General features: G+C 43.7%; 1 protein-coding gene across 1 annotated transcript in view; it reads left to right on the forward strand.

Moving 5' to 3' along the window:
* TBX15 (T-box transcription factor 15) overlaps positions 1-12,313 on the forward strand; it is a 109,620-nt gene extending 97,307 nt beyond the window's left edge. Inside the window, exon 8 of the mRNA XM_035141024.2 lies at positions 9,615-12,313. Coding sequence (XP_034996915.2) covers positions 9,615-10,399 — 785 coding nt within the window. The 3' untranslated portion in view covers positions 10,400-12,313. The remainder of the gene's footprint in view (positions 1-9,614) is intronic.
* The last annotated feature ends 919 nt before the right edge of the window (positions 12,314-13,232 follow it).

Below are 13,232 nucleotides of genomic sequence, written 5' to 3' on the forward strand. Positions count from 1 at the left end.
GGAACAGCCGGAAAAACAGGGGTTTCCCGGGGAATACGGGAGACTTGGCAGCTATGCGTCACTGCGCACGGCGCGCCCTGCCCCCAAAATGCGTGTCACGTCACTGGGGGCAGCGCGCCTGCTCTCTGGCCCCAGTGCCGGAGCATGAAGCTCCGCCGCTGTTATGGGAGTAAAAAGTTGACACCCCACCTCAATATATTTGCTCTGATCAAATTCAGAATGCCCCATAGCTGTTTTAAAATAAAACGTTGGGAGATCAGATCACATATCTCCCTCATCCCATGTAGCTACTATAAGACTGTGAAAGGTAGCCCTGTGCCTAAAGGCTTTGACTCGGAGCCTGGGGCATGTTTTAGCCGCACATTTGTTTGTGAGCATCCTTGGATTATCAGGCCAAGGGTGGCATTCTCTGCACCAGTGATTAGATGGGCCACTAGGCCTTGAATCCATAGCTGCACTGATAACCTTCCGCCCCAGTGCTTATCAAATGACATGTTCATATCAGCCGCAGCAACTGCTGACATAGTCAAGTAATATAAGGAAAGGAAAATATTTCATGTATTTTTAGCTTCTTTAAATGCAATTTGGCAGCTGAGAAACCAGGAAGCAAGCCAACACCATGTGACCGGTCAGCTCCCTGCAGACTTACTACCAACTGTTGCCTTGGCTGCTCATTCAGGATGGCATCAACTAAAATTTGTCCCTAGTTCAGGACCCATTTGCTGAAGTCATAAATGGCTTTACGCCTACAGCTTTTATGGTCTTCATTTTGTGTGCAGCTTTCCTAAGAGACCCTCAAAAATAGCTAAGCTCAAGCAAAACGGGAAGTTTTAAAGGCATGAGGATTTGACACCCTGGAAGAGACAGGCGGTTTTGCATTTTTCCAGCTATTATGGAAACCAACAGCTAAGAGCAATTTAATAATGCTGCCTATGCTAGCCCACGTTGCTAGCCCTGGAAACAACAATCTGAATCTTATAAGGGACCGACTGAAGACCTCTGGCACATTGCTAAACAAGATGCCTGCACTAGAATCAGGCTCGACACAATGTTTGCCCCCTGGACTCCTGCTGATATGTGGAAGATTATGTCCTTTGTGACTAACTTCCTTATGATTCAGCTGGACTTTTATGGCCACTGTGCAAAACATGAATTCAGTGCCTTCTGAGTTGCTGAACAGCATTTCACAGGCTCTTCGACAAATATAAATTATTATTATTAATTACATTTATATACCTCCCTTCATCTAAGGATCACAGGGCAGTTTGCAATATAAAAACACAAAAATGCATAACCTGGTAAACAAAAACAACAGCCCTCTCACAGTTTAAAAGGCTATTATTATTATTATTATTATTATTATTATTATTATTATTAAATGTGTTTCATTGGTTTTCAGTTACAAATGATTGTCTAATTAGCCAAAGGCCTGGAAGCAGAGGAACATTTTTGCTTGGTGCCCAAATATAAGTACAGTGGTACCTCTACTTACGAAGTTAATGTGTTCCGAACGCACATTCGTAAGTAGAAAAAAATTGTAAGTCGAATCCCATAGGAATGCATTGGGAGAAAAAATTCGTAAGTCGAAGCAACCCTATCTAAAAATTCATAAGTAGAAAAAAAATCCTATATAAACCGCATCCAAGATGGCGGATGGAGCTCCATTCATAAGTAGAAGCATTCGTAAGTAGAGTTATTCGTAAGTAGAGGTATCACTGTAATGAAGGCGCCAGGGGAACCTTCCATGGGAGAGCATTCCACAAGCAGGGAGCCATAGCAGAAAAGGCCCGATCTCATGTTGTCACTCTCCAGACCTCTTGCAGAGGGGGTACACTTAAGGCCAGGGGTGATGATCACAGGGTCCTGGTCAGGGTATGGGGAGAGGTTGTCCAAATTAATCCCTACAAATAGCTTGTAAAAGAATGGTCGTTTTCCGTTCATGCCACTTCCCTTTAGGAGAATTAGGTCAGAAAGTCAAAACTGATTTCTATAAACAAAGACAAGCAGGCTGTTGCCAAATAAAATAAAATAAAATAAAATAAAATAGACTAACACAATATTCCTTCCATCTTCTGTGCTTTTTACATAACTGTAAGTCGCAGCCCACAGTCATTATAAATGTTTTGTAGTTGGTTTCTTTTTTTCTAGAGGGGCTTAGGAGGACATTAGCAGGATTATGCCGTGAAACAATGTGAGAAGCACAGCCCAGACGACAGATTCCGGCACGTCCATTTCACTAAGAAATTCTCCTGCGCAAGCCTTTATTTATTTATTATTGTCTATATTTTTCTCATCTTCTAGAAGCACTCAGAGTGACAAAGTACAGTGGTACCTCGGTTTATGAACACAATTGGTTCCGGAAGTCTGTTCATGAATTGAAGCGTTAATAAACTGAAGCGAACTTTCCCATTGAAAGTAATGGAAAGTGAATTAATCTGTTCCAGCTGCGTCCGTGGCATTTGTAAACCAAAAATTCGTAAACCGAGGTGTTTAAAAAACCGAGGTTCCACTGTAATCGTAAGATTCAGCAAACAGTTTCTTGAAACAGTAAGAAATACAACCACCACTTTAAAAGCAACAACTGTGAAACTCCTAAAAGCCTATTACTGTAGCAGCAAAGGGAAAGAAATGATACATATTAAAACTGGCTACAGTAAAGCTATTTGTGTTACACTTTAGAAAGTCCCTTTGGTGGAAAAGACTCCAGGATCAGTTCTAGGAGGACCCCAAAACACCACTCCTGTTTCTTCACAGGGAGTGCTGCTCCTCTCCATCCATGTTTTTGTAGTTATCTGCAAACTCATCATGTTCTGTGTGTGACTGCTTGTTTGATTTTTAAAGGCTTGCTCATCAATAACATCACTGAGCAAGTAAGTGGCGTTTTGTCAGACCAGGACATCGTGTCTTTCTCCTAAGAAAGCTGTCATCTCTCTGGCTGAAAGAGATCAGGAAAATGACAGATGCAAAGGACCTTCTAGAACCATGTTTGTTTTACAGAAAAAAAGAAGCATCTAGCTGGCTTAAACCAATAACCAGGCTCTACCCAGCTTTTTTTTTAAGCAGCCAAAATAATAGAGATACACTTCAAAACATAAGGGCTCTGGAAGAGCTGAACTCTGTACGCATGACGTCACCGACACTGAGGTTGGCTTATTCTTGGGACGAAGCAGGTTTGAGATTAATTAAATGCACATGGCAATGAGATGTTACGGGGTTGGACTGGGGAGAGCCAAAAAACTATTAAACACTTTAAATGTTTTGGGGGTATTTTTGAAACCAAGTTGAACCCTATCCAGATTCTCATTATTAAAAATATTTGGCTCTGCTTCTTGACTTTAATGAAGAACATTTAGGGGGGAGGGGGGGAGAAGAGTTCCAGTAACTCTGCGCTATGTCATTTTCCAAGAGTGCAGAAGCGGTTGCTGGCTCCTAGACACAATTCTTTTTCTCACACAACACAGATAGGAGGTGCTAACAATGGCTCTGTGGGTGTAGAGGGTTTGCCAAAACCCATTAACCCCAGCCCCAGCCTTACATATTTGCAGCAAATTGTTTAGAATCCTTCACTTGAAGCACAAACGATTGAGAATGATTACCATCCTCAGGTAATTCTCAGCTTGTGCCAAGCCTGCAAGGAGCAGGCTTAGTTCTCCACCCCTGTGGCATCCATGAGTGCGTTGAGCCTTTTTCACACTGCGATGGGAGTAGGACCAAGACGTTGGGCAGTTTTGCCTCCAGCAGGGGATCTTCATCTGTCACATTTATATCCTGCTCTTCCTCCAAGGAGCCCAAATCAACGCACCCTAAGGCTTGCCCCAATTTTATCCTCATAAAAACCCTGGGGAGGTGGTCCAGGCTGAGAAAACCATGCCTGGCTCAAGTTTACACTGTGGGCTTCATGGACTGAGCAATAATAATAGTAATAAAGATGATAATAATTTATTATCTAGATCCCACCCATCTGGCTAGGTTTCCCCAGCCACTCTGGGTGGCTCCCAACAGAATAATAATAATAATAATAATAATAATAATAATAATAATAATAACAATAATAATAATAAACGCCTGGGTAAGATTAGAAGCAGGGCAAATGAGGGTTGAGGCTCATATCAGACTTACCTCAATTTATAAATGGCTGACCCTACAATCACACCCTCGAGGTCTGGCCCCTCTGATTCTTCGAGACCAATTTCAGTCTGGCTGGCAGTTTGAGGTCCAGGCCACACTCCGGAAACTGGGCTTCTCCCCCCAAGGTCAGACAAAGAATTGTGGACACGGAGAGACAGCTGGACAGCATGAGGTCCCCGGATTTCAATATAGCTGAAAACAAGAAATACGTTGCTGCCCCGACAGCGTATCTCTTTTACCTTGAATCCAGAAACTCAAGAAGAGCCTTCACGCTCGCCCAAAGCTCGGCATTGCCCTCGCCAGTGCTGCTAGGCTCCTTCAGAAAGATCCCATATGAGCAGAGACTCTGCTCCTGCCCATTGGGGGAAGTAGGCAGCCCTGAGCATCTTTTTGTAAGATGCCCTTTGTTCAATAAGGCACGCAGAGATACCATCGCCCCCATTCTGGAGAGCCTGGCCAACCTCCCAGATAAGGCCAAACTAAAGGCCCTAACTATTAGGAAAGGAGCAAAAGTTAACTCGGACGGTAGCCAGATTCTGCACGCAGATCTGCAGGACCAGCCTTCCCCCCCAGAACAAGAGAACCATTGGAATAGCAAACTCGGTATTGGACTGTGGGAAGTAGTTCCTTCGCTCGGGTACGAAACTGAGAACTTTGAGCAGCACCAGGGGAAAGGCCAGCTGGACCCGCCCTCTGGAAACATAGCCCCTTCAAACTCATAGGCTCTTATATCCACCCCGAATGACAACTCCCATAGCCTTGTAAAGCATTTTTATTTTTAATAGCTGGTATATGACCGTAATAAAACTTGATTGATCGATAATAATAATAATAATAATAAAGCAACAAAACATCAAAAAACTTCCCTAAACAGGGCTGCCTTCAGATTTCTTCTAAAAGTCAGATAGTTGTTTATTTCTTTGACATCTGATGAGAGGGTGGGTGCCACTACTGAGAAGGCCCTCTGCCTGGTTCCCTGTAGCTTCACTTATTGCAGTGAAGGAACCGCCAGAAGGCCCTCGGAGCTGGACCTCAGTGTCCGGGCTGAATGATGGGGGTGGAGATGCTCCTTCAAGTATACCGGGCCGAGGTATACTGGGCCGAGCAAGGACTTGAAGGCAAGTATCTTTAGCCAAAGTCTAATGCTTTAGCCCTTCTGGCTCTCCAAAGCACATTGCTGGCCTACCTTCTGCACGTACACCTGCCTGTCAAAGTGATGGGTATTTCGCAAGTGTTTTATAATTCCCAGGTTATATGTGTAATAGCTCCAATTTGTGACCTTCTGTAATCATCTGGTGGAAAATTCCATTGACGGTGTGCACAGGAAATGTGGGGGTTGAATGCCAGTGACTTCCAAATCCAATACTCAGCATTCTGTGGATAATTGCTGGAGGAATGTCAGCCTGAAGGGAACTGATAAGCATCGGCTACTGCTTTTGTGAACCTTGTTGATTCCCCTGGTCACATGGAATTGCACCTGCTGGGTTTGATGAGGTTAGAGGAAAAGGCATGGATGGATGCAGTGTAATTTCTTGCATTTCCACTGGTGTGCAGAAGGACAGGAAAATCTCTCAGTCGCTTGCTCTTCTTAGAGGTTCTCTAGCATTGTCCAGAATGGTACTCCCCATTGTGAAGTTCCCTTTCCTGGATCTCAGGCTTGACGTAGACAATAACTTGGAGGTTGTATAATCAGACACATCCCCCCCCCCATAGTGTACATGCTTCTTTCTTTTATTTCTTTCTTTTATACTTCTGCTTTCCTTCTGCCATATAGAATTTTCAGGTTTTGAAATGCTAAAAAGGCAGCAGCCTAGCAGCCCTGCACCACACAAACTCTTGTGAACACAGGCAACAGTAGATTGAGTGTGTGTGCCCCATGGATTGGAGTAGAGCATTCTGACAATGTTGGTTTCTTTCAGTTCCTCATTCCCCCCCCCTAATATTAAGCCAGTTTGCCACATTTCCACATCAGTTTGTGATATATTTTTTTCTTAACCAAGTCCTTGTGGGGAAAAAACCCACAGTATTTCCCCAAATATACGCATTTTCCTCTGCAATTTTGCAAAACACACAATTTTTTGCAAGCTATTTTCCATCATCTGTTCATTTTTGTATGCCTTTTTTGGTTGGAGGACTGCATGGCAAAATTTGGAGAAGTGTGGAAGTATAGAGGCAGGGCTATTTTTCTAGAAAAAGAGGTGCTGGAACTCACCACGAATGCCTTCCTCGTTTTCTTACAATGGCAATGGCACCCAGCTGAGAGGTGTCGGTACTGAGTTGTGGCAGGTCCAGCTGAAAAAAAGTCTTGGACAGCTGTTTTTTGGTTCAAGTATTGTTTTAGGTACTGTAAATTACATTCGCTCACATTAAAATGTGAACAGATTCAAGTTTCTCCTCCATCCTTCACTATGAGTAACACTTAGTGTTTCCAATAACTTTCAGAAACTAGTTCAGCCCAAGAGTACTGATTAATTGATCTGCGGCCAACACTTCGCAGAGCATCTTAGTATGGATTCATTTTTTGATGCTCCTGAACAGACATGTCATTTCCTATTTTCCATTTTACTTCTTCAATCTGCTTACTTCTTTATTTTTGACAAGTTAACAGGACAACAAGTCACAAGGTTCAGAATTTCAGAGGTACTAGAAGTATCTTAGATGCAAGTGTTCTGAATAGAAAGCTAGCTGGGTCTTGTATACTGGAGACTTTATTAGAGGCAGCAAACATTTTGCTTACCTCTGTGCAGTAATCTGGTTCTCATCCATGTCTTTGATCTGCCAGAGTCGTCTGAAAAATATTTTTAACAAACATCATTATGAAGCCAATTTCCCCCTGCCATTATGTCAAAAGCCAGATACAAAATCAATATGCTGGGGGGGGGGAATTGACTTGTCACTAACAAAACATGTAGTAGAATCCTATCAGTGGTGTGCGGTGAATTTCTTTGTAGGGGAACATTGAGGGCCAGAGGCGCCAGCTTGTAAGGACGATTGGGCAGGGGGTTGACGTCATGACATCATGCATGTGGGCATTGCACCTCCCTCCCTAAGCCAGGCAGAAGCTTCCCAGGCTTTGGGAAGATGGCAGGAGGGCTCTTGGACCCGTTGAAGCAGGGGTGCCAACTCGAATGAAATATTGTGGGGTGCCAAGTAAGGCCCACCCCACATAATAACTCTCGTACCTACGGGACCGCCTCTCCTGGTATGCCCCGCGGAGGACCTTAAGGTCCACAAATAACAACATTTTGCAGATCCCGAGCCATAAGGTGGTTAGATTGGCCTCAACTAGGGCCCAGGGCCTTTTCAGTACTGGCCCCAACTTGGTGGAACACTCTCTCACAGGAGACCAGGGCCCTGCGGGATTTGACATCTTTCCGCTGGGCCTGCAAGACGGAGCAGTTCCGCCTGGCCTTTGGTCTGGACTCAGTCTGACCCTTATGTTTTCCTCCCTTATGGTTTTGATTTGGGCCATTTTAAAATGAGGCTGCATTTTAAAATTTAAAATTTAAATTGTATTTTAACTAATTGTTTTTCTTTTTTACGTTTTGTTGTGGTTTTGTTGGTGTCATCCGCCCGGTTTTGACTGGGGAGGGTGGGGTATAAATTAATTTATTATTATTATTATTAATCACATGGCACAGTGCACACCCACCATTTGAATGGGAATGCCCATCAACTTTGTGGGGGCCCAGCCCCTTCAAATATTTTATTGTGCCCCATGGCCCCTAGGAGTTGGCTCCTCTGCTCTGGAGTATTGTGCCTCCCTCCCTAAATTGGACAGAGGCTTCCCAGGCTTTGGGAAGGAGGTGCTAGGGGAACATTTAGGGGACTAGCTCAGTCTGAGATAAACCCTACAGCGTATAATTGATGGAGCATTCTATATGAGATTATAGAAAGAATCATGTATAGATATGAACTTTATGCTGATATAAATCAATGTGTAAATATTATTGTGTGGAAACAAGAAAACCGGAAGAGGGGTAGAGGGAAGTGGTAATACTGAGAGTTTTAGGTTACTAATATTGTAAGAATGTATAAATATATAATATGAAAATCAATAAAACAATTGGGGGGGGGGAGAAATCAATTCAGCTGTCACCAAAAGTTGAATTTACACTTTATGAAACAGTACAAGAACTAGAATGCAGCCATCCTATGAAATTTGCATTTATCTGACATTTGCTATGCAATTCGCGAAACAAAGTATGTTTTCAGTAATGCACATATTAAGATGTGCATATACTGGTACCTGCATATATTAGTTAAAATAACACTCACAAAAATGCATTATATTAGGAGAAATTGCTTGTAAAAATGTGTAGTTGAAACTGCATACAAAAATGTGCTTATCAGAAGAAATTCACACTAAAATGCTGGAGAATTTTCATGATAAAGGAAAATTCATGAATTGCTTCAGAAATGTGAAGAACTGGACTTAAGATTAGAAAAATGGGAAAATGAGAGAACCAAATGGACAAATTCTTCAACCCCTACTTCTGGCCTTGATGTAAAATGAAGCAGATGGGTGGAAACAGACGTAGCATTTTTAGCACTATGGGAATTTTGGACACATCTTTGCTGCCGTGAAAACAAATGCCATGAAAACAATTAATGTGTTTTGAACTACTTCCACCAGACTTATAAAGCAACATCTGTCTTCACGTTCCTTCTAGTTATCCTATATGACTTCCTCAAAAAGAACACTGATATAATTTGTCAGTTGACCAGTTCCTCAATGGCTTGTTGCAATAAGGAGGCTTTGCAATGCATTCTTGCATTTCCAAGTTGAGTTTCTATTGAAGCTGCCCTCTGCAAGGGGAGGAGTAAATCCGTCAGATGGGAGCCCAGATTCTGACCACTTTGCAAGGCAGTGGACCTGTATGGTGCTCATACCTGTATGTTCATTGTTTCTAGTTTTGGAGGAGGGCAACCAAAATGGTCAAAGGCCTGGAAATGATGCCTTATGAGGAACGGCTTAGGGAGCTGGGTATGTTTAGCCTGGAGAAGAGAAGGTTAAGGGGTGATAGGATAGCTGTGTTCAAATATATAAAAGGATGTCATATGGAAGAGGGTGAAAGGTTGTTTTCTGCTGCTCCAGAGAAGCGGACACGGAGCAATGGATTCAAACTACAAGAAAGAAGATTCCACCTAAACATTTGGAAGAACTTCCTGACAGTAAGAGCTGGAATTTTCTGCCAAGGAGTGTGGTGGAGTCTCCTTCTTTGGAGGTCTTTAAGCAGAGGCTTGACAGGCATCTGTCAGGAATGCTTTGATGGTGTTTCCTGCTTGGCAGGCGGTTGGACTGGATGGCCCTTGTGGTCTCTTCCAACTCTATGATTCTATGAGAACAATAATTTTACAGGAGACAAGAAAAGGGAATGGGGGAGATGACAAGGGAAGATAATGCAAATTCATTAGGCATGAATTGCTTGCTGGTTGTTCTGCATTATGCCTCAGAAATGTTTGTTGTTGTTTTTGTTTTCCAGGGGGCAGCACGGGCACTTCCCCAACCACATCCAGCACAGGGACACCTTCCCCTTCTGCCTCCTCTCACCTTCTCTCTCCATCATGCTCGCCGCCGGCCTTCCACTTGGCCCCCAACTCTTTCAATGTCGGCTGTCGGGAGAGCCAGCTTTGCAACCTCAACCTCTCTGATTATCCTCCATGCGCAAGAAGCAACATGGCCGCCCTGCAGAGCTACCCAGGCTTGAGCGACAGTGGATACAACCGGCTGCAGAGCGGCGGTGCGCCTGCCGCTCAGCCCTCTGAAAACTTCATGCCTCAGCGGACTCCATCTTTGATCTCAGGAATGCCGGCTCCTCCTTCGCTGCCCAGCAATGGCAAGATGGAAGCTTACGGTGGCCAGCTGGGGTCATTCCCGACTTCGCAGTTCCAGTACGTCATGCAAGCTGGCAACCCTGCCTCCACTTCATCTTCCTCGCATATGTTTAGCGGCGGCCACATGCAACAGGGCTCCTACAACGCCTTTTCCCTTCACAACCCTTACAACTTGTATGGATACAATTTCCCAGCTTCTCCGAGGTTGGCAGGAAGCCCCGAGAAACTGGCCAACACCCAAAGCACTTTACTCTGCTCTTCGCCTTCCAACGGGGCCTTTGGAGAGAGGCCATATCTGTCGACAGGAATGGATCATGGGATGCATGTGATCAGCAATCCCAGCAACAACCAACCCCCAGCCAATGCTTGCGATAATAGACAATACGGGGCTGTACCAGGGTCCTCTTCACAAATGTCAGTGCACATGGTTTAACTGGTGCTTGGAGTCACCATCCTGGTCGACAGTGAGCGAGGATCTCATCATCTCTATTGGAGATCTCATCCCTGTTGCTTTTCAACTTTTGAAGGAAAAAAAGAGACTCGTTTGTGAACAATGAATGGAAACACAAGCCATCTATAGCTAAATCCCAAAGAACCTGATAGCAGCAGACTGGAATCAAGACCGTCATGTAACTGAGTGGCTTCTGTTTCTAATGGATTTTAAAAAAAAATAAACAAAGAATATGGCATTGTTTGCAGAAAACCTGGGGTGGGGTGGGGAGACCTATATAGTATATGCATTAACTATCTGAACTTGGTGCGAACTGCTCACAACAGAGGAAGTCCAGTGTGGGAGTGCTGTTCCTTCCATGTTTCCCAGCTGCAAGCAACAAGATTTCGTTTCCTAAAACTGCACTGCAATTAAAAGGCCCTTGTTGTAACATCATCATCTTTCCCTATCTTGTCATCTACAGTCATTAAGTTGAATCTACCGCTTTCTCTCACCCACTGTAGGAAAAGAACATTGTGTTTGAAGTACAGATTCTCTTCCTTGAGCAATTTTTTTTTGGTGTTCTTGCTGTTGGGGGCCTTTCACTCTCCCTAGACGGCAATGATTTTCCTTACAAAAGCATGTCACCAAAAAGAGGGCGAGGGAGGATTTAAACCATTAAAAAGGTTTTCTTTAACTTTGCAGGGAAAGGCTTCTGTTAAACATGCTTGGTAGCAAAAAAAAAAAAAGCAGGATCTCTGTCGCACAGGATTCCAGTGTTGAAAATGCTGTGTAAGGGGAAACGGTGCTTAACGTATTTTTTCATGTATAAGACACCCCCATGTATAAGATGACCCCTATTTTTTTAACTCGAAATTAAGAAATTAAGTTGTTTAGCTTTTTTTGGGGGGTCACTTCCGCCAATCGCTCACCTGCCTGCCTGCCACGGCCGATCGCTTGCCACAGCCACTGCCAATCACACACTTTGCCGCAGCCGCCAATTGCCTGCCCTCTTGCCGCCACCAACAGCCCACCCGCACACTTGCCGCAGCCGCCAGTCGCCAGTCGCCTGCCCAATTGCCACAGCCAATCACCAGCAGGCCTTGTCGCAGCCATTAATTACCTGCCCAATCGCTGCTGCCAATCTCCTGCTTGCACTATCTCAGCATTCACTATTCGTGTAAAAGACGACACCCAATTTTTGCCTATTTTTTTAAAAAAGCAAAAAGCGCACCGTCTTATACATGGAAAAATACGGTAATTCTACGTTCAGTGCCTTTGAGCTATTGATAGCCTAAGTAGCATTAGCAAAGCCATGGCAAGGCATGCTTAAAATATATATCACTCAGAGGAGTCAACTGGAAGGGAAGGAAGTCTCCAGACTGTGATAATGTCAAATGACAAGTTCTGTAGGAGGCCAGGCCTGTTCTGTGAAGGTATGCAGCCTAACCCCAGACATCTTGCATGTACCAGGGAAGTGGCGAAAGCTAGTTTTTAACACCAGGGGCAAGTCTTCTTATCCCCTGTCCAGCCTGCCAATTGGACCATGAAGTCATGGCCGATTTTCTTTCTTTCTAAAGTACTGTTCCCTTCTGGTTTTACTTTTCCTTCAGCTCTTTTAAAAGTAAGCAAACAAGTGATTCTGAGCACGTACTAAGGAGTTTTAAAGTCGCGTGGAAGTCCAAACGCCGAGCAACAGAATACAGAAACTGCAGTATAGAGATTTGTTTTGATGTGTTGTAGATAAATGTATTTATGTCTCTAGCGTGTGGGGGAGGGAGGGGAATCAATATTATGAATATTAAAGAGGGTAATAAATGGGTATGTAAAATATATATTAAGAAAGAAAATGTATAAAGATTTGCCCTCTGCAGGGGACTTCTGTTTGTAGGTGCCAAGCACATAACTAATGCAAAATAAACCTTTGTTCCTTTTGTGTTTTGTCTGTCTGGAAATAATGCAGGTGTCCAGTTCCAGAGTGCTGGGATGGTTTTACCTACCGTAATTCATCCTCCCTTCTCCTTAAAAAAACACAACACCAGCTTTTAAATACAGCTGTCAAACACCTCTAGGGTTGGGTGGGTTTCATACCATTCAAATGGTTCCTCCCTACTTAACACTTCTCAAAAACTCCATCTACGTCTTGTCCACCATGAAGCTGAGCCACTGGCGAGTCAATGGTAAGGTTGCCACAAAACAGCCCATGTTCACAGCAGAATCATTGGGGTGTTTGGGGGGTGACCTAAGCAGCAGCACCTCCCCTCTCTTAGTTTGAAGGAAGCAAACATTTGTTAGTTACTGATGTATAAAGCAAGTACAACCAAACCTCTCCTCTGAAATACTCTTCGTGTGTATGTGTGTGTAACTTTTGAAGCAGATTAAAACGGCATTATAAAGTAAAAAATAAATAAAAATGGACCTTCTCTGGGCATATTCCAGCCATATAGCAGAATTATCTTCATAACAGAACACCAGATCAAAGCAATTTACAGGGTTGGAAAAGGTCATTAAAATGATATTTTCTCTTCCAGGACAACCTTCTGCATGAAGAATGGGAGCTGTGCATTAGCAGATGTGCGCTTGCACAGATCCTATTAATTTCACTGGGGATTGTACAGAAGAACTGGTACTGCGCCTATTATTCCTATGACTGGGTAGATGGACCAGCAGTTAGGCCAAATCATTTGTCTGAAAAAGTACAGGGAAACGGGCGTTGGGGGTGGGCAATCAGGAAACCAGTTAAGGCGACTGCTTTCAGAGAAATAAGAGCAGCATCTAAGTTGAAATAATTTGTTAGAGAGAAGATTGCTGAATATTTGGATTTGAATATCTATAT

Source organism: Zootoca vivipara, chromosome 16 (genome assembly GCF_963506605.1).
Source record: "Zootoca vivipara chromosome 16, rZooViv1.1, whole genome shotgun sequence".
NCBI lineage: Eukaryota > Metazoa > Chordata > Lepidosauria > Squamata > Lacertidae > Zootoca > Zootoca vivipara.